This window comes from Nomascus leucogenys, chromosome 4 (genome assembly GCF_006542625.1).
Source record: "Nomascus leucogenys isolate Asia chromosome 4, Asia_NLE_v1, whole genome shotgun sequence".
In the NCBI taxonomy this organism is placed as follows: Eukaryota; Metazoa; Chordata; class Mammalia; order Primates; family Hylobatidae; genus Nomascus; species Nomascus leucogenys.
In genome coordinates this window covers 103451652-103473415 of record NC_044384.1, presented here as the reverse complement: position 1 = coordinate 103473415, position 21764 = coordinate 103451652, and the positions used below count along the sequence as shown (strand labels likewise).

Genomic DNA, 21764 nt, shown 5'->3' with positions numbered 1-21764 from the left:
TCAGAAGTTGGGTAACGCACAAGACATGTGCTTAGCAAACGGGATGCCAGAGATTGAAGGGAAAGTAGCTCTTCCGCGGGAAACACCGTGGGATGCATTTTTGACTATCAGGAAAAGCCCAGGAAGCTTTCCGAAAGTTGGGTAAAAAGACCTGGCCTTAGGGAAGCAGCAGAGTGGACATCAGGAATGCGCACGGGGCGAGGGACTGAGATGATTTTACATAAACGCCAGGAAAGAAAATGCCACGGTCCTTTGTTGAGCAGGAACAAAGATCACAGCAAACTAAGATCCTGAGGGTGGTTTAGCAAAGGGTGAAAGTGAGCACCTAGAAGAGCCTGATTTTCCCCGCGGGGGTAGATTCCAAAGAGCTTCCAGGGATAGAGACAGAAGGAGAGTACGGAGCAATCCAAAAGGGGTGAAGGTGGGCCTGGCTCGGGCTTAGGGCCGAGGATCTCCACCTCTTCCCCTGGGAGGTCCGGACGGCCTCTCCTGCCCAACATTCCGCCCGGCGGGGGTGCACATGGTAGGCCCTAGCCCGGCTGTCCCCGAGCGGCGAACCCGGACGGACGGGTCTCGCCCTTCTCTCGGTCCGTTTCCTGGCCTGATCTCCCCGAGGCTGACGCCCAGGCCAGGGGCCTGGAGCACCGCCCGCCGGTCTCTCCTCACCTGCCCAGCCCCTGCAGCTGGTCCATAGTGACGGTCAGGTTGGTGACAGGCGACAGTCCCCCGGCGGCTGAAGCGCCAAATAGCGCCTTCACGACGGGCTGCGACGCGGGAGGGGGGCTGCAGGCGAAGAGCAGGCGGCGGCGGTGCGGGGGCTCCGGGCCCAGTTCCATGGCGGCGCCCGGCCTCGCAGAGCTCCCGCTCTCTTCCTCCGCCTCCGCCGCGACCGCCCCGCCCCGCCGACACCGGCCTCGGCCGCGCGCCACCGGCGCCCGTGGGTCAAACACAAACACGACTCCGCGGTTCAGGGACACGGCTGCCGCGGGCAAGCGGCGCGGCCGGGCGGGTGTGCGGACCCTCCAGGCGCCAGCCACAAGCACGGGTGTTTCCCTCTCACACCGCGAGGCCAGCGGGCGGGCGGGCGCCGGCAACCTGAAGATTAAATCCAAACAAACGCTGCGGGTCGGCAAGAGAAGGCGGGCGAGAGCCTCGAGGCAACGGCCCAGGCTCACGCCGTCTTCGCTGTTCTCCCACCCGCCTGCCCAGCTCCGAATAGCAGAAAACCGAGCTGACCTCCACCTCTTACCCAGGCTGTCGTAGCCAAGCCGGCCTTTCGCGGTAATAGCAGCTCAGTCGGGGCCGCTGCTGCCCCGCCCCCCTTTCCTAGTTGGCGCCAAACGGAATCCACCAATCAGTAAGCAACTTCTCCTCCTCGCAACCGAATGGCAGCTAGGCTGGGCCAATGAGAGGGGAAGAAGAAAGCAGCTCGCGGGACTCTGCCAGGTCATCCGCTCTCAGAAGGGGGCGGAGCCCAGAGGAGACGAGCGCGGATCAAAATGAGAGGTGGGGGATCGGGGTCAATGAAAACTCCCAGCAGAACCTGCGAGGCGCTGCTCGCGGCTGAAAGGCCCCTTTGCCCCGTCGCATGCTGGGAAGCGTAGTTCCCATCGCGAGCCGCCGTCCAGTTAGCTTCGGCCCCCGTTGGGCCTCCGCTACCTCGCCACCAGGCCGGCGCCCCACACCCTTGAGGGAATGTGGAGGCTAAGGAAGACCTGTGGAGGTCTGGCCGGATCCAGCCTTGACTCGGCCTCTAACCGTGCAGTATTGTGGACCCCTTTCTTCCGCCCCGGGCCTCCAGGCCCCAGTTTATAATGAGGGAGGGAATGGAATGACCCCCAGGACTGGACTCGACCACCAGGGCCCAACTCTGGAGGGCTCACAGACCCTGGGTGCTGCTGGCCTCATGGGATTTGAACCCCGCAGTATAACCTGTGCTGTGGGCCTCCGCATTGTTTGCTCACTTCCATCCTAGCCCTTACTGGATGCTCTTAGAATCATTTCTTTCTTTCCCACCACTTCTTAGCCCCCTGGGAGCTCCTAGAGAGCAATAACAGCAAATACAATAATAGCAAATAATAGCTAAAGTTTACATAATGCTTATGCACTTGACACTGTTCCCAGTGTGTTAATCTGTATTAATTCATTTAATCTTTACAACTCTGTGACATAGGAATTATCCCCATTTTCTAAGTGGGCATATTTACTTTTGCCATAGTGCCTGCACCTGTGGCAGTTCCTAGACGGATTTTGAGGGCCATAAGTGCATGATTTAATTGCAACCTACTGCGGGGCGTAGTGGCTCACGCCTATCATCCCAGCACTTTGGGAGGGTGAGGTGGGAGGATTGCCTGAGCCCACGAATTTGAGACCAGCCTGGGCAACAAAATGAGACACCCCCCTGCCCCCCACTCAAAAAAAAAACCCTACAGTTTGAAAAGCCATGATGGACAGGTGGAAGCCCCAAACCTTTGGCCCCAACACCAGACCCTTCACAGTGAGGAACCTCCCTCTCAGGATTCATCTCCTTTTCTGTGCACCATTGCTCCACCACCCAGGAACCTCCCTTCCCTCCAGAAACCCCAGGCTATTTAGGCCTCTCTGCACAGCTCACATGGTCTGTGGTCCCACTGTTTCAAATAGTTCTCCCTGTCATATCTCTGAATACTGTCCTGTCCTCCTGTGTTTTATGTGGTTTAATACTTGGCTCAACAGGCCGGGAGCGGTGGCTCACGCCTGTAATCCCAGCACTTTGGGAGACGGAGGCGGGCGGATCACGGGGTCAGGAGATTGAGACCATCCTGGCTAACATGGTGAAACCCCGGCTCTACTAAAAATACAAATTAGCCGGGCGTGGTGGCGGGCGCCTGTAGTCCCAGCTACTCGGGAGGCTGAGGCAGAAGAATGGCTGAACCCGGGAGGCGAAGTTTGCAGTGAGCCGAGACCGAGCCACTGCACTCCAGCCTGGGTGACAGAGCGAGACTCTGTCTCAAAAACAAAACAAAACTTGGCTCAACATTCCTGTTACTGCATTCATTCATTCAACATATGTTTATTCAAGGATTACTAGAACAAATTCAGTGCTTGAAATAATGCCACAATCCCTGCTCTCCAGGAGCTCTGGTCCGCTGAGCATAAAGCTCCTTCTAATAATGGAATTATTACCATGACAATAGCTGTGGTTTGTGGAGGGACGGTGGGCACCTAGAGGAGGGGCGGGGACTGGGGGGCACGTCCTAAAGGAGATTAAAGCTAAAGGTGAAGGTTGCTGGAGAAGGGGAGCTTGGGGCTGGGGGGAAGTGCTTTCTAAGGAAAGGGCCTTCGGCAGCCAGGAGGTGAGGAGGAATGCCGTACTTGCCGGGAGCTACTCCTGAGTTGATCCAGAAGGTTCTAGAATGGGCACATGGGAGTGGCTGTGAGGGACAGTTCTTGAAAGGATTGGAGTTTGCTGAAGAGTTTGGCCTTATCCTGTGGACAGTGGAGGGTGTGTGATAACTGGATCAGATTTGCTTTAGGGTGGATCAGTGGAGGAGAGTGGGGAGGCCTAAGGAAAAAGGAGGGGGCTGTCCCAAAAGTCTGAGAGATTCTGAATCAAGGTGGGGGCCTCAGAGACAAAGGAAGGGGATGATCCTGGGAGCCTTGAAGGAGGTAGATCCCATCAGATTTTGATAATTGAGAGTTAAGATTGTAGGGGGCTAGAGGGAAGGGAGGAGGCTAGAATGATTCTTAGGTAATGATTCAAGTACCTGGGTGGATGTAACATTTCAACAATTGGAGGCATACTTCTTGGAGGAATTTGATGAGCTCAGTTTTGTGCTGGTGGACTGGCTGGGGGGTGTAGTCAGGAGACAGGTTTGGTGTTGATTAGCATGAAGATGGTAATGCTTATTGAGGATGTACAAAGGGTTTTTAGGACCCTGGATCTAGGGAGCACCAGCACTGAGGACTCGATGTAGCCAGACAGGACCGAAAAGCTGGGGCTGAGAAAGAAACCACAAGGGAGTAGCCGAGTCCATAGTTCAGAGGTGCACCCAGGAGAGTCACTGAAGGTGGCCGGCATGAGGTCATGGACAACCATGGAAATCATGTAGGAAGGCGAGGAGGTGGCCAAGGGAAGGGAAAAGTTGGCACAGAAGCTACAATACAGTTCAAGTGTGCCAAAAGGCATGTACACAAATATTCATGGCCATGTTAATTGTTTTAGCTCCAAACAGAAAGCAACCCTAATGCCCATCAACAATAAAATGGGTAAATAGAACAAAGTTATTTTATACAGGGATGAAAAGGACAGAAGCACTACCCACAGTAGGAGTGAATCTCACATCAATGTCAAACATAAGAAGGAAGACACAAAAGAGAACATGCTGTTTAGGTCTGGCTTACACCTGTAATCCCAGCACTTGGGGAGGCTGAGGCAGGCGAATCACTCGAGGCCAGGAGTTCGAGACCAGCCTGGCCAACATGGTGAAACCCTGTCTCTACTAAAAAAAAAAAAATATATATATATATATACACACACATATATATGTGTATATATATGTATATATACATATGTGTATATATATACATAATATACATATATGTGTAATATATACATAAAATACATACACACACGTATATACATATGTAATACACACAAACATATATATATACACACATACATACATACACAAAAATTAGCCATGTGTGGTGGCGCATAACTGTGATCCCAGCTACTATGGAGGCTGAGGCATGAGAATTGCTTGAACCCAGGAGGTGGAGGTTGCAGTGAACCAAGATTGAGCCACTGCACTCCAGCCTGGGTGACAGGGCAAGACTTCGTCTCAGAAAAAAAAAAAAAGTTAGTTATGGTACTAGTTAGCTTTCAGAAAGATGGTGGTGACTGCAAGGGGCAATGAAGGGGATATTGGCAACTGGTCATATTCTGTTTCTTATTTATTTTTCACTTTTTGAGACAGTCTTGCTCTGTGGCCCAGGCTGGAGTGCAGTGACATGATCATGGCTCACTACAGCCTCGATCTTCTGGGTTCAAGTGATCCTCCCACCTCAGCTTCCTGAGTAGCCTGAACTACAGGTATGCACCCATAAACCTAGCTAATTAAAAATTTTATTTTTTATTTTGACTGGGCATGGTGGCTCACGCCTGTAATCCCAGCACTTTGGGAAGCCAAGGTGGGTGGATCATAAGGTCAGGAGTTCGAGACCAGTGTGGCCAACACAGTGAAACTCCGTCTCTACTAAAAATACAAAAAATTAGCCGGGTGTGGTGGTGCACACCTGTAATCCCAGCTACTTGGGAGGCTGAGGCAGGAGAATCGCTTGAACCTGGGAGGTGGTGGTTGAAGTGAGCAGAGGTGGCGCCACTGCACTCCAGCCTGGGCGACAGTGCGAGACTCCCTCTCAAAAAAAAAAAAAAAAGAAAAAAAGAAACCCCATCTCTACTAAAAATACAAAAATTATCCAGGCATGGTGGTGGGCGCCTATAATCCCAGCTATTCAGGAGGCTGAGGCAGGAGAATTGCTTGAGCCAGGAGGCAGAGATTGCAGTGAGCAGAGATCAAGACACTGCACTCCAGCCTGGAAGACAGAGCAAGACCCCCACTCAAAAAAAACAACAAAAAACAAAACACAGTAAAACTCCTCAAAAAAGTTGTCTCTAATTTCTCTCCTCCCATTTTCTCTTGGACTCACTCTCATCAGACATTGATTTTTCCCACTCCATGGAAGTGGCTTTTTTGTTTTTGAGATGGAGTCTCGCTCTGTCACCTGGGCTGGAGTGTGGCAATCTTGATTCACTGCAACCTCCGCCTCCCGCCTCCCGGGTTGAAGCGATTCTCCTGCCTCAGCCTCCCGACTAGCTGGGATTACAGGTGCCCGCCACCATGCCTGGCTAATTTTGTATTTTTAGTAGAGACGGGGTTTCACTGGCTGGTCTCGAACTCCTGACCTCAAGTGATCTGCCCGCCTTGGCCTCCCAAAGTGCTGGGATTACAGGCATGAGCCACCGTGCCTGGGTGGAAACGGCTTTTGTCAAGTTCTCCAGGGACCTTCATTTTGCTGAATACAGTGACCAATTTGCCGTCCTAGCTTTACTCCACCCAGCAGCCACCCATCATCCTCATTGCGTGCTTGGCCACTCCTAGAAACATTTGCTTTGCTAGGTTTTCAGAGCATCACTCTCAGATTTTCCTCTTCTTTCCAGTTGCTCCTAAAAAAGTAAAAAAAAAAATGATGCCGTGGAGAGGTCATGATGGAGGGAACCCATTGGCCCCTGAAGGTGGGAAGCAGGCATCCAGGCATAGCAGGAGAGGACAGCCCTGGACTTCCTGCAGGAGCTGGGAGCTCCTTCGGGGCACTATTGTCCATTGTTCCCAGCAGCAGCATAGAGCCTGGCTCATGGTGACAAGGAGAAATGTTTGTGGAGTGAATAAAGAATAAGACTTTGAATGTTATCCTGAAGGCAGTGGATTTAGAAAGAGTCTCTGAGAAGCCATCATTCCTCCCCTCCTTTTCCCCATGGAAGATAGACTGGATTATGGCTTGGAGTGGTGAGATGGGTTCCTAGGGTTCTTTTCTCTTCCCAGAAGGTTGAGGAAGGACTTTTCATCCCACTCTTCCCATTGAAGGGCATTGATGTAGCACCCAGGAAGGCCACCGGAGGGCACTATTTTCCCAGGAGACCATTATTTGGGAACAAATTGAGAGTTGCTGGTAGAAAAGAATAAAGCTTAGCACATGCGTGAGAAACCAAATACACCCCTCTTTGTGGGATGTTTCCAGAGCCTTCTGCAAGGTGGGACATGCTCAGAGCCAGGAGCCTTACACCTGTGTTGTTGGTCTCAGCTGGCCCTTTATCTTATGTTGCAGCCTCTTTTTTTTTTTTTTTTTTTTTTTGAGACAGGATCTCACTCTGTCACCTGAGGCTGGAGTGCTGGGATTACAGGTGTGAGCTACTGCACCTGGCCTGTGGCAGCCTCTTGACCACTCTTGGTCTCAGTTGTACCCCTCTAGAAAATGGGAGTAATGGCTGGGCGCGGTGGCTCACGCCTGTAATCCCAGCACTTTGGGAGGCTGAGGCGGGCGGATCACGAGGTCAGGAGATCTAGACCATCCTGGCTAACACGGTGAAACCCCGTCTCTACGAAAAATACAAAAAATTAGCCAGGCGTGGTGGCAGGTGCCTGTAGTCCCAGCTACTCGGGAGGCTGAGGCAGGAGAATGGCATGAACCCGGGAGGTGGAGCTTGCAGTGAGTGGAGATCGCGCCACTGCACTCCAGCCTGGGCGACAGAGTGAGACTCTGTCTCAAAAAAAAAAGAAAATGGCAGTAATGGCCCCTGGCCGGTCTCCCACACAGAAGCATCAGCAAGAGAAAACAGAGTTAAGTAGTAGAGATAGTGGTTGAAATAAAATGTACCTTGGCCGGGCGTGGTGGCTCACGCTTGTAATCCCAGCACTTTGGGAGGCCGAGGCGGGTGGATCACGAGGTCAGGAGATCGAGACCATGGTGAAACCCCGTCTCTACTAAAAATACAAAAAATTAGCCGGGCGTGGTGGCGGGCGCCTGTAGTCCCAGCTACTCGGAGAGGCTGAGGCAGGAGAATGGCGTGAACCCGGGAGGCGGAGCTTGCAGTGAGCCGAGATCGCGCCACTGCACTCCAGCCTGGGCGACAGAGCAAGACTCCGTCTCAAAAAAAAAAAAAAAAAAAAAAAGAAATAAAATGTACCGGAGAAATTCCAGGGGTTGTCCAGGTGTGGTGGCTTATGCCTTTAATCCCAGCACTTTAGGAGCCTGAAGAAGGAGGATCACTTGAGCCTAGGAGTTCGGGACCAGCCTGGATAACAGCGAGACTCCGTCTCAATATTTAAAAAAAAAAAAAAAAAAGAAAGAAATTCGAGGGGTTGCTAATCCTCACTGTCCCCCTCACCCCACCCCTGTGCTAATTGTGTTTCTGCTTGTATGGTTAGTTCATTCCTCTTTATTGACACACACTACTGAGTGTGTGACACTACACTCATGAACACTGCTTTTTTTTTTTTGAGACGGAATCTCGCTCTGTCGCCCAGGCTGGAGTGCAGTGGCACGATCTCGGCTCACCATAAGCTCCGCCTCCTGGGTTCACACCATTCTCCTGCCTCAGCCTCCTGAGTAGCTGGGACTACAGGCGCCCGCCACCACGCCCGGCTAATTTTTTGTATTTTTAGTAGAGCTGGGGTTTCACCGTGTTAGCCAGGATGGTCTCGATCTCCTGACCTCGTGATCCGCCTGCCTCGGCCTCCCAAAGTGCTGGGATTACAGGCATGAGCCACCATGCTCCGCACTGAACACTGCTTTGAGTGGGTGTCCAACGTTAACGTTCTGTGGAAGGTGATTCCCCAGTAGATGGAGGTGATGAGTTAGGTCAGAGCCAGTGGGCAGTGAACAGAGGCCACTGGGGCAGTAGGGAGCCATAATAGGTTCTGGAATAGGGTAAGGATTTCATTTCAAAGGGCTGAGTTTTCTTGTAAGGTTTCCTGGGGTCCTCCTTCTGGAAGGCAGAGTTCCTAGGCAGCATCTGAGCCCTCCTTACAGCTTATACCTGGGTGCTGTGCCCCTGCACAGAACGGGCTCGGAGGAGAGGAAACACCCTGTGCTGGGGGCTGGTAGGGGCTGGAGACTTGCACAAGCTGGACCTGTGCTGTCGTTCGTTGCTCAGTCCCGGCCTTTCTCAATCCTTGGGCCTCTGGTAGGTGAATTGTTCCTGGATTCCTTCCTGTCCTGGTTGAGTTAGAGCCTCTTGCACCATCCTGCTGATGGCTGGTTGCTATTAAGCAAAGTGCAGTGTGGGGAAGGGTAAAGGGATGGCAGGGTGGGGGTTGGAGGCATGGGTTTTAGAACCTATCCCTTTCTAGCCCTGAGCAATGCTTGCCCCAGAAGGAGTTGGGGCTAGGCCCATTCCAATCCTTCCAGCCTAAGATCCAGACTCCAAGCCATGCCCCAGGCCTTCTGGGATGTTTGTATGTTCTGTGAAAATGGGAACAGATTTGAAGAAATCAGGGTTAATCAGAGTGAAACACGTTCCTTTTCTATGGCATTACTCAGTGCCTTTAGCAAGTGGTGTATTTTGAGTCTTCAAGAAAGAGCAGGAGGGAGGTTTTACATACTTCCTTGCATGAGGAACCCTTTTCACAGAGAATTTTGCAGACCACTCTTCCATGGAACACACTGTAAGAAATTTCCATTTCATCCAATGCAGCCCCTGTGTTCATTTCACAGAGGAGGAAACAGGCATGCATAGAGGGGAAGGACCTTGCCCCTTGCCTCAGGCTGGGTTGGTGGTCTCCTGAGTGCAGCCTGGGCCTCCCTCCCTTGTGTACATTCAGAGCCTCCCTGAGTGAGCAGCAAGGTGGGTGCTGCAGGGCTACTCCTCTTCCTCACCTTCATACCTTTCTGTCGTCTTCAGGGGGATCAAGACCCCACTTATGTGAGCTCAGGCTTGGCCGTGGAAGACAGTGAGTACAGGAAGCAGTGCTCTTTCCTGCTCATCCCCACACATTACCAACGCTTACCTCCCTACCTCGCAACTTTTTAAATTGAGATGTAAATTGCCTACCTCTATGATGCATTGACAAATGTTCTAAATGGTGTAACGACCACTGCAATCCAGACACAGAGCATTTTCATTGTCCCAAATATGCTCCTTCACTCCCCTCTGCAGTTAGTCTCCTCTTCCTAACCCAGGCCTCTGGTAACCACTGACCTACTTTTTTTTTTTTTAGATAGAGTCTCGCTCTGTTGCCCAGACTGGAATGCAGTGGCTCGATCTTGGTTCATCGTAACCTCTGCCTCCCGGGTTTAAGCGATTCTCCTGCCTCAGCCTCCTGAGTAGCTGGGACTACAGGCGTGTGCCACAACACTCGGCTAATTTTTGTATTTTTTTTTTTTTTTGAGACAGAGTTTCGCTCTTATTGCCCAGGCCGGAGTCCAATGGCGCGATCTTGGCTCACTGCAACCTCCACCTCCCGAGTTCAAGCGATCCTCCTGCCTCAGCCTCCCAAATAGCTGGGATTACAGGCATGCGCCACCATGCCCGGCTAATTTTGTATTTTTAGTAGAGACAGGGTTTCTCCATGTTGGTCAGGCTGATCTTGAACTCCCAACCTCAGGTGATCTGCCCACCTGGGCCTCCCAAAGTGCGGGGATTATAGGCGTGAGCCACTGCGCCCAGCCCCTACTTTCTATCACTATAGTTTTGTCCTTTCTGGACATTTTGTATAAATAGAATCATCCCATATGTGACCTTTGCATCTGGCTTATTTCACTTAGTGCAATGTTTATGAGGCTTATTTGTGTTTCTGCAAGTATGGTTAGTTCATTCCTCTTTATTGACAAGCAGCATTCCATTGAATGGATGTACCACAGTTTCATGGACATGTTGATGAACATTTTGGTTGTTCCTGCCTTTTGACTGTCGTGAAAAAGTTGCTATGGGCGGGGCGCGGTGGCTCATGCCTGTAATCCCAGCAATTTGGGAGGCCGAGGCAGGTGGATCACAAGGTCAGGAGATCAAGACCATCCCGGCTAACATGGTGAAACCCCTGTCTCTACTAAAAAATACAAAAAAATTAGCCGGGCATGGTGGCAGGTGCCTGTGGTCCCAGCTACTCGGGAGGCTGAGGCAGGAGAATGGTGTGAACCCGGGAGGCGGAGCTTGCAGTGAGCCAAGATTGCACCACTGCACTCCAGCCTGGGTGACACAGCAAGACTCTGTCTCAAAAAAGAAAAGAAAAGAAAAGAAAAAGTTGCTATGTACAATTTTTTTTTTTTTTTTTTTTTTTTAGACAGAGTCTCACTTTATCGCCCAGGCCAGAGTGCAGCAGTGGTGCTATCTTGGCTCACTGCAACCTCTGCCTCCCGGGTTTAAGAGATTCTCCTGCCTCAGCCTCCCAAGTAGCTGGGACTACAGGAGCATGCCATCACGCCTGGCTAATTTTTGTATTTTTAGTAGAGATGGGGTTTCACTATGTTGGCCAGGCTGGTCTTGAACTCCTGACCTTAGGTGATCCACTCACTTCGGCCTCCCAAAGTGCTGGGATTACAGGCGTGAGCCACCACACCTGGCCTGTACATTCTTTTTTTCTTTTCTTTTTTTTTTTTTGGAGACAGAGTGTCACTCTGTTGTCCAGGCTGGAGTGCAGTGGCGAGATTCTCCTGCCTCAGCCTCCTGAGTAGCTGGGATTACAGGCGTGTGCCACCATGTCCAGCTACTTTTTTGTATTTTTAGCTGAGGCAGGAGAATCGCTTGAACCCAGGAGGCAAAGGTTGCAGTAAGCCGAGATCATGCCACTGCACTCCACCCTGGGTGACAGAGCAAGACTCTATCTCAAAAAAAAAAAAAGAAAAGAAAAGAACTGTTTGGCCAGGCGCGGTGGCTCACGCCTGTAATCCCAGCACTTTGGGAGGACAAGGCGGGCGGATCACGAGGTCAGGAGATTGAGACCATCCTGGCTAACACGGTGAAACCCTGTCTCTACTAAAAATACAGAAAATTAGCCAGGCGTGGTGGCGGGCGCCTGTAGTCCCAGCTACTCAGGAGGCTGAGGCAGGAGAATGCTGTGAACCTAGGAGGTGGAGCTTGCAGTGAACCGAGATCGCGCCACTGCACTCCAGCCTGGGTGACAAGTGAGACTCCATCTCAAAAAAAAAAAAAAAAAAAAGAACTCTTTGGTGGGTGACTGTTTCTGCTGAGCAAGACCCTACCTTGGAGGCCACCTCTACTGTACTGGGGAGAGATTTCCCATGAAGGGGAGGAGGAAGTACTCTCCTCTCTGTAGCCCTATCTGTGAGTTTGAAAATAACCCTCAAGGCAGCACTGGGGCCCTTCCCATCACTAAGGCAAAAACCCAAGTCCTTGGGGGTTGTCATGGTAACAACGCCTTGAGAGGACACCCATGTTCTGTTCATGGACATGTTGCACATGGACTCTGGCCACCTGTGCCAGGACATGATGTGTGCATGGGCTTCCTCTACAATCTCCCTCATCCCTGCTCAGGGCACTCCTGTGAGTTCAAGGCAGGGGTCACCACTGTTTCCATTTGGTGGAGGAGGAAACTGAGGTAGAGAGGGGGTTGTCCAAGGCCACAGAGGGACATCGTAGTGGGTCAGGTCTCTTTCAGCTGAGTCTGTGCTCTGGCTGCACTGTCTCCCTGTGATGGAAACTGTCCCCCTGCACCCCATTCTTCAGCACCACAACCCCTACCACAACCCTCTTCATCTTTAATCTCTTTCCAATGTTCCCTTCCATAGCTCCTCTGGTCAAGAGATTGAGATTCAGCTTTCATGGATGTATTAGAAATCAAGGCTGGACACAGTGGCTCACACTTGTAATCTCAGCACTTTGGGAGGCCGAGACAGGCAAATCACTTGAGCCCCAGAATTCAAGACCAATCTGGGCAATAGTGAGACTCCCTCTCTATGAAAAAAATAAAAATAAAAATAGCTGGGTGTGGTGGAGTGCACCTGCGGTCTCACCCCCTAGAGAGACTGAGGCAGGAGGATCGCTTGAGCCCAGGAGTTAGAGGCTGCAGTGAGCTGTGACCACACCACGCACTCCAGCCTGGCAACAGAGCAAGGCCCTGTCTTAAAAAAAAAAAAAAAAAGAAAAGAAAAGAAAAAAAAGAAAAATCAAGAGGTTGACTCTTACTTGGCCAGGGCTAGCGGCTACTGAATGTCCATGAAAGCTCAACACCCTCATGGCGATGGCATGGCCTCCAGGTCCCCAGGCTGGCCAGCTCGCTCCCACCTGTGCACATGCTGCAGTCTACTGAATTAGTTGCTGCTCATGGAATCTGTGGTGATCTTCTCACCCTCATACCTTGGCTCACACCATCCCCACCTGCTGTGCTTTCACCCACACAATGTCCTACCTGTCCCTGGGGGCAGCAGTACTACCTTTCACGGTCTCTCACACAGCGGCCCTCCCTGTCTAATAGAAACATTGTGTTCTTGATCATCTAGCCGAATGGTGAGCTCCCCAGGATGGTAACTACTTCGGAATTGCCTCTATGGCCACCATAATACACGTGGCCCAAGGCCTAAGAATCAAAATGACCTTGGGACATATTGGAAACACACACAGAGCCAGCTTGACGGTGGCTATCTCTGGGGAGTGGGTCTGGGCTTAGACTCACTTTTCATTGTGTACCCTTTCTTATTATTTGGGTTTTTCCACTAGGTTTCTTGTATATTTCTTTTCATAATGGAAAGGAAGAAAGACTCTCATAGTAAAGTGGGATGAGGCTTCTCTCAGGAACCACAGGGGACCCTCACCTGTGGTGGCCCCAGCTTTGCCAATTGTTCAAGCCACTTGTCTCTGCCCCATCACCCTTCCACAGGCAGTACCTGGCCTTTCAGGGAATCTTGCCCCTCCAGGCCCTCACTGCCCCTCCCCACAGGCAAGTCCTGGATTTTATCACCCTGAATTTGCTGCTTCTGCTTCTCCTCCTCTTCTTCCTTCTCCACTCATCCTTCCCCTCCTCTCCACTCTATTCCTCTTTCTTGTTCTCCCCTTCCTTCTTTAAAATTATTATAACTGTTATTAAAGGACATAGTCTTCTTATAAAAAAAATCCAAACAGTCCTGGCGCAGTGGCTCATGCCTGTAATCCCAGTGGTTTGGGAGGCCTAGGTGGGCAGATCACCTGAGGTCGAGAGTTTGAGACCAGCCTGACCAACATGGGGAAACCCTATCTCTACTAAAAATACAAAATTAGCTGGGCGTGGTGGTGCATGCCTGTAATCCCAGCTACTTGGTTCAAGCGATTCTCCTGTGTCAGCCTCCCAAGTAGCTGGGATTACAGGCGTGCACCACCATGCCCGGCTAATTTTGTATTTTTAGTAGAGATGCGGTTTCTCCATGTTGGTCAGGCTGGTCTCAAACTCCCAACCTCAGGTGATCTGCCCGCCTTGGCCTCCAAAAGTGCTGGGATTATAGGGGTGAGCCACCGTGCCCGGCAAAAAACAAAACAAAACAAAACTTTTGATTGAGCCAGGTGTGGCGGTTCATGCCTGTAATCCTAGCAATTTGGTAGTCTCAACTTCCTGGGCTCCATTGATCCTTGTACCTCAGTCCCTAGTTGCTGGGACTGTCAGAGGCATTTAAACCAAAGCAACTCCATCTTGAATCAGAGCTGGGTAAAATAAGGCTAAGACCTACTGAGCTGCGTTCCCAGACGGTTAAGGCATTCTAAGTCACAGAATGAGATAGGAGATTGACACAAGATACAGGTCATAAAGACCTTACTGGGGCTGGGCACGGTGGCTCATGTCTGTAATCCCAGCACTTTGGGAGGTAGAGGTGGGCAGATCACCTGAGGTCGGGAGTTTGAGGCCAGCCTAACCAACATGGAGAAACCCCATCTCTACTAAAAATACAAAATTAGACTGGGCGCAGTGGCTCACGCCTGTAATCCCAGCACTTTGGGAGGCCGAGGCGGGCAGATCACGAGGTCAGGAGATCGAGACCATCCTGGCTAACATGGTGAAACCCCATCTCTACTAAAAATACAAAAAATTAGCCGGGCGTGGTGGCAGGCGCCTGTAGACCAAGCTACTTGGTTCAAGGCTGAGGCAGGAGAATGGCGTGCATGAACCCGGGAGGCGGAGCTTGTAGTGAGCTGAGATCGTGCCACTGCACTCCAGCCTGGGCAACAGAGCGAGACTCCGTCTCAAAAAAAAAAAAAAAAAAATTAGCCGGGCGTGGTGGCGCATGCCTGTAATCCCAGCTACTTGGGAGGCTGACGCAGGAGAATTGCTTGAACCCGGGAGGCAGAGGTTGCAGTGAACCGAGATTGCGCCATTGCACTCAAGCCTGGGCAACAAGCGTGAAACTCTGTCTCAAAAAAAAAACCTTGTTGATAAAACGGGTTGCAGTAAAGAAGCCGGCTAAATCCCACCAAAACCAAGATGGCCACGAGAGTGACCTCTGGTCATTTTCACTGCTACACTCCCACCAGTTCCATGACAGTTTACAAATGCCGTGGCATTGTCAGGAAGTTAACCTATATGGTCTAAAAAGGGGAGGCATAAATAATCCACCCCTTGCTTAGTATATCATCAAGAAATAACCGTAACAATGGGCAACCAGCAGCCCTCAGGGCTGCTCTGTCAATGGAGTAGCCATTCTTTTATTCCTTTACTTTCCTAACAAACTTGCTTTTGCTTTGCTCTGTGGACTTGCCCTGAATTCTTTCTTGTGCAATATCCAAGAACCCTCTTTCGGGATCTGAATCAGGACCCCTTTCCTGTAGCATCTTTCTGGTGACTATGAAGGGACTATAGTGTGGAAATCCCCAACTCAAAGGCTAACTGTGTAAGTGGTGGGGTCTGGTAACATCTTTCTGGTGAATCCTGAAAGGACAATATTGAAGAAACCACCTGCCCCAAAGGAAATAGACTGCAGGACTAATTGGTGAACTTTGGGTTAGTGGGGATGCCTATATCCGGGTAAAGAATGGGATTGGGTCAGAGGCCCAATTTAGGGGACTTAGAGTCTCTCCTAAGTCAGAGTGGGTTAGAGGCCCCTTTCTTTTTTTTTTTTTTTTTTGAGACGGAGTCTTGCTCTGTCGCCCAGGCTGGAGTGCAGTGGCATGATCTTGGCTCACTGCAATCTCCGCCTCTTGGGTTCATGCCATTCTCCTGCCTCAGCCTCCCAAGTAGCTGGGACACAGGCGCCCGCCAACATGCCCGGCTAATTTGTATTTGTAGTAGAGACGGGGGTTTCACCGTGTTACCCAGGATGGTCTCGATCTCCTGACCTCGTGATCCGCCCGCCTCGGCCTCCCAAAGTGCTGGGATTACAGGCGTGAGCCACTGTGCCCAGCCAGAGGCCCCTTTCTTAATAAAAGGCAGGAGGCTAGGTGCGGTGGCTCATGGCTATAATCCCAGTACTTTGGGAGGCTGAGGTGGGTGGATCACCTGAGGTCAGGAGTTCAAGATCAGCCTGACCAATATGGTGAAACCCCATCTGTATTAAAAATACAAGTAACTGGGTGTGGTGGCGCAAGGCTGTAATCTCAGCTACTCAAGAGCCTGAGGCAAGAGAATCACTTGAACCTGGGAGGTGGAGGTTGCAGGGAGCCGAGATCATGCCACTGCACTCCGGCCCGGGCAACAAAGCGAGACTCTGTCTCAAAAATAAATAAATAAAAAAAAATAAAAGGCAAGAATGCTTGACTGACCTAGGGTTAGAGGCCCAACTTAGAAGGGTTAGAGTCCCTTTAAGATTTAGGGAGTTGGAGGCTTCTCTCAGTAAACTCCCTTTCAGCTGAGAACAGGTTTAGCATTACAGGATGTTAACTGCTATTCTCTTTGGATTGATCTGCCTTGCACTCTTTGCTGTTGGTCAGGCTGGTCTTGAACTCCCGACCTCAGGTGATCTGTTTGATTCGGCCTCCCAAAGTGCTGGGATTACAAGTGTGAGCCACCGGTCCTGGCCATGATGATCTGCTCTTTAACAAAAATTTGTAAAGGGTTATAAAAGGTTTATGAAAATCTTACCTTATGGTCAAACTGATTAAGATTAAAATGCATTTGTCTATAAAGTTTTATTAAGAATTGGGTTTGTTGGGTGTGGTGGCTCATGGTCTGTAATTCCAGCACTTTGGGAGGCCGAGGCGATCAGATCACAAAGTCAGGAGTTCAAGACTAGCATGGCCAATATGGTGAAACCCCGTTTCTACTAAAAATACAAAAATTAGCCAGGCATGGTGGCAGGCGCCTTTAATCCCAGCTGCTTGGGAGGGTGAGGCAGGAGAATCGCTTGAACCTGGGAGGCGGAGGTTACAGTGAGTTGAGATTGCGCCACTGCACTCCAGCCGGGCAACAGAGCAAGATTCTGTCTCAAAAAAAAAAAAAAAAGAAAGAAAGAAAAATTGGGTTTGACATCAATAATGCATTAATGCAACAGTGACATTTGGCTTATTTGGTATAAAAATCATACAAGGCTGGGCGCAGTGGCTCATGCCTGTAATCCCAACACTTTGGGAGGCCGAGGCGGGCATCACCTAAGATTGGAAGTTTGAGACCAGCCTGACCAACATGGAGAAACCCTGTCTCTACTAAAAATACAAAAATGAGCCGGGCGTGGTGCCGCATGCCTCTAATCCCAGCTACTCAGGAGGCTGAGGCAGGAGAATTGCTTGAACCCGGGAGGTGGAGGTTGTGGTGAGCTGAAATCATACCATTGCACTCCAGCCTAGGCAACAAGAGCGAAACTCCGTCTCAAAAAAAAAAAAAAAAAGAAAGGACCAAACAAATAGGACCAAACCTATTTGTTTATGGGGCGGGCGAGCCCATCTTCACATTTTCAGTGTTTTGCTTTAGGTGGTTAAGCTACATAAACGGAGGTCCTTTGGGGTTGGGTTGGTTTAAGGTAGGAAATTAGTAGTGGGTGGGAGGAGGGAGAGTGTATGTTAGTTGAGGGGGTAGCTGTTAAAGGCGTGTACCGCCAAAAGATGAGCTTGGGTTGTTAAGGCGGGGCTCGGAGTTCTTTGTTTTAGGGGGTTTGGCAAAAGCATTGTCAAATATAAAATGGTGTTTGGTTTTCTTTGCGTTGTATTTGTATAAATATGTTATTGGTATGTGTTCCCAAATTATGGAATACTCCTATAATTCTGATATGGCTTAGTGTTTGTTATTAATAATTATAATTGTTACATAAAATCATTGTATGCCACAGAGGTAACCAAATTTCTTTTTTTTTTGAGATGGAGTCTCGCTCTGTCACCTGGCTGGAGTGCAGTGGCGTGATCTTGGCTCACTGCAACCTCTGCCTCCTGGGTTCAAGTGATTCTCCTGCCTCAGCCTCCCGAGTAGCTGAGACTACAGGTGCCTATCACCACGCCCAACTAATTTTTGTATTTTTAGTAGAGATGGGGTTTCACCATGTTGGCCTGGATGGTCTCGATCTCCTGACCTCATGGTCCACCCAACTTGGCCTCCCAAAGTGCTGGGATTCCAGGCATGAGCCACTAAGCCCTGCCTGTTAATTGTGTTTGTTGTTGTTGTTGTTGTTGTTTTGAGATGGAGTCTCACCCTGTTGCCCAGGCGTGGCACTATCTCGGCTTACTGCAACCTCCGCCTCCTGGATTCAAGCCATTTTCCTGCCTCAGCCTCCCGAGTAGCTGGGATTACAGGCATGTGCCACCATGCCTGGCTAATTTTTGTATTTTCAGTAGAGATGGGGGTTTCACCACGTTGGTCAGGCTGGTTTTGAACTTCTGACCTCGTGATCCGCCCACCTCTGCCCCCCAAAGTGCTGGGATTACAGTCATGAGCCACCATGCCCGGCCCGTTTTGTTTTGAGTCTTACTCTTGTCGCCTAGGCCAAAGTGCAATGACGTGATCTCAGCTCACTGCAACTTCCGCCTCCCAGGTTCAAGCAATTCTCCTGCCTCAGCCTCCTGAGTAGTTGAGATTACCTGCCACCACACCCAGCTAATTTTTGTATTTTTAGTAGAGACAGGGTTTCACCATGTTGACCAGGCTGGTTTTGAACTCCTGACCTCAGGTGATGCACCCACCTAGGCCTCCCAAAGTGATGGGATTACAGGCGTGAGCCACTGCGCCCAACCCAATTGTGTTTTTAATAGTGGCTGTCCTAAGATGTTTTGTCATCCACAAACAATTGTCTTCTTTGAATCTTCTTTTTTTTTTTTTTTTTTGGAGGAGTCTCGCTCTGTTGCCCAGGCTGGAGTGCAGTGGCGCAATCTCGGCTCACTGCAAGCTCCGCCTCCCGGGTTCAAGCCATTCTCCTGCCTCAGGCTCCCGAGTAGCTGGGACTACAGGCACCCACCACCACGCCTGGCTAATTTTTTTTGTATTTTTAGTAGAGACGGGGTTTCACTGTGTTAGGCAGGATGGTCTCGATCTCCTGACCTCGTGATCCGCCCGCCTCGGCCTCCCAAAGTGCTGGGATTACAGGCGTGAGCCACCGCGCCTGGCCTGAATCTTCTTTAAAAGGTGGTTTTGGCCGGGCGCAGTGGCTCACACCTGTAATCCCAGCCCTTTGGGAGGCCGAGGCAGCCAGATCACTTGAGGTCAGGAGTTCAAGACCAGCCTGGCCAACGTGGTGAAACCCCGTCTCTACTAAAAATACAGAAATTAGCTAGGCATGGTGGCATGCGCCTGTAATCCCAGTTACTCGGGAGGCTGAGGCAGGAGAATTACTTGGGCCCAAGAAGCAGAGGTTGCAGTGAGCCAAGGAGTTGCCGCTGCACTCCAGCCTGGGTGATGGAGCAAGATTCCGTCTCAGAAAAACAACAACTAAAAAGGTAGTTTTAGGCTGGGCATGGTAGCTCACATGTTTAACCCCAGCACTTTGGGAGGCCGAGGCTGATGGATCACCTGAGGTCAGGAGTTTGAGAACAGCCTGGCCAACACGGTGAAACCCCATCTCTACTAAACATACAAGTTAAAAATTAGCCAGGCATGGTGGCAGATTCCTGTAATCCCAGTTACTCGGGAGGCTGAGGCAGGAGAATTGCTTGTGTCCAGGAGGCAGAGGTTGCAGTGAGCCGAGATTGCCCCATTGCACTCCAGCCTGGGCAACAAGAATGAAATCCCATCTCAAATTGAAAAAAAGGAAAAAAAGGTGGTTTTATAATCAACTATAGTGCTCTAACAGGTGTTTTATTTATTATTTTTTATTTTTTCAGATGAATTCTCACTCTGTCACTGAGGCTGGAGTGCAATGGCATGATCTTTGGTCATTGTTATATCTGCCTCCTGAGTTCAAGCCATTCTCCTGCCTCAGCCTCCCAAGTAGCTGGGATTACAGGTGCATGCCACCACGCCCAACTAAGTTTTGTATTTTTAGTAGAGACAGGGTTTCGCCATGTTGGCCAGCCTGGTTTCGAACTCCTGACCTCAGGTGATCCACCCGCCTCGGCCTCCCAGACTACTGGGATTACAGGTGTGAGCCACCATGCCTGGCCAACAGGTGTTCGTAAATGCAGGTTTCTGATAACTTTGGAAATTGTGACATTAGAATAGTGGAAAAAACTTTCAGAACTCTCATGGAGAACTGAAATGTTCATGAATGTCCAACAAATGTTAACTGAATGGACTTAACTAATAGAAGTCTAAAATAATCTTTTTAACTTTTTGCTTAAAACGCTGGTGATTCTTTATTTTATTTTTCAGAATCAAGGAAACTTCTTTTGTGCTATTTACAGCTTGTAGCAATTAAGTAAAGTATACTCCTGTGAACAAAATTTGGAGCATATTTGTTTTTCTCTACCCGATTTCTCCAGAATTTGGAAACTAGTTGTGCGTATTTTTAACTTATGGCAATATAGTTATTTGCAAAAGTGCAATAAGAATCTGTTTTCTTTTGCAACAGGACACATTTGGAACAACTGGTTATTTTACCAAGGCTTTGACTAGAATGGTGTGCTTTCCTTTAAGGAATCAAACTTGATTTGTAAAGGCAGTAAAAGCCTCTTAGGGAACTGGTCTCATCCCTTATCTATAACAGCCTCTGTACAAGGTTTCTGGCCTATAAGTAAAGAATGTCACTTTCTAACAGGTCCAGGAGCCCCAAGTTATCTTGGGACCCCAAGAAGAGAGGAATTTACTCAACTCATAGATACAAACCCATGGCAGTGCTCAGCTCTAAAAAGGTCTTATCTAAAATTCCTTCTGTGAATCAGAGTTCCATCAAAGCCAATTTAAAAAGAGCTTATGTGAAAAATAATTATTCTTGCTGCACTATACAAATAATCAGGCCAAGTATAATAAAACAAATTGGTCTTACCACAATTTGTCTTTAGTACAAATGGGAAACTGGAGAGAGAGATTACGTTTCAAGAACTATGGTACACTTGTTAGTAAATTCTAGTCTCATCAGTTGTTTTTAAGTTTGTTTCTGCAATTTAGGCTAACCTTGCTTATTCCTGTGACCCAACCGGTGATCTCTAACTGCTGCTCAGAAGAAACAAGAGGGATGCATAATGTAAAAATCTGGATCAATATTCTAATTCTGGGCACATAGCAATGAGCTGGCAACCCCATATCGGGCACATTGCAATGAGCTAGCAACCCCATATCAACTTGATTCCAACAGTTGCCCAGTTCATGGAAAGCTTTCTAATTTAGTTTACTTGGATAATTTTACTTATTTTGTTTTACTGTTGTGGAACATATTGCTGTTGCACTCTTTGTGTAGGAATGCAGAACAAGCTTACTCAACATTTTCTTTTTTCTTTTTTTTTTTTTTTTTTGAGACAGAGTTTTGCTCTTGTTGCCCAAGCTGGAGTGCAATGACACAATCTTGGCTCACTGCAATCTCCGCCTCCCAGGTTCAAGCAATACTCCTGCCTCAGCCTCCCGAGTAGCTGGGATTACAAGCATGTGGCACCACACCTGGCTAATTTTTGTATTTTTAGTAGAAACGGGGTTTCACTATGTTAGCCAGGCTGGTCTCGAACTCCTGACCTCAGGTGATCCGCCCGCCTCTGCCTCCCAAAGTGCCGGGATTACAGCCGTGAGCCAATGTGCCTGGCCCCGTACTCAACATTTTCTGTGTGTTTTTTTGTTTGTTTGTTTTTGTTTTTGTTTTTTGTTTTTGAGATGGAGTCTCACTCTGTCGCCAAGGCTGGAGTGCAATGGCACTATCTCAGCTCACTGCAGTCTCCCAGTCTGGAGTGCAGTGGTGCAATATCAGCTCTCACTGCAACCTCCGCTTCCCGGGTTCAAGAGTTTCTCCTGGCCGGGCGCGATGGCTCA

At 49.6% G+C, this 21764-nt stretch overlaps 1 protein-coding gene across 1 annotated transcript in view; it reads right to left on the bottom strand.

Moving 5' to 3' along the window:
• CDC25A (cell division cycle 25A) overlaps positions 1 to 1273 on the bottom strand; it is a 32245-nt gene extending 30972 nt beyond the window's left edge. Inside the window, exon 1 of the mRNA XM_003257001.3 lies at positions 667 to 1273. Coding sequence (XP_003257049.1) covers positions 667 to 836 — 170 coding nt within the window. The 5' untranslated portion in view covers positions 837 to 1273. The remainder of the gene's footprint in view (positions 1 to 666) is intronic.
• Between the last annotated feature and the right edge of the window lie 20491 nt (positions 1274 to 21764).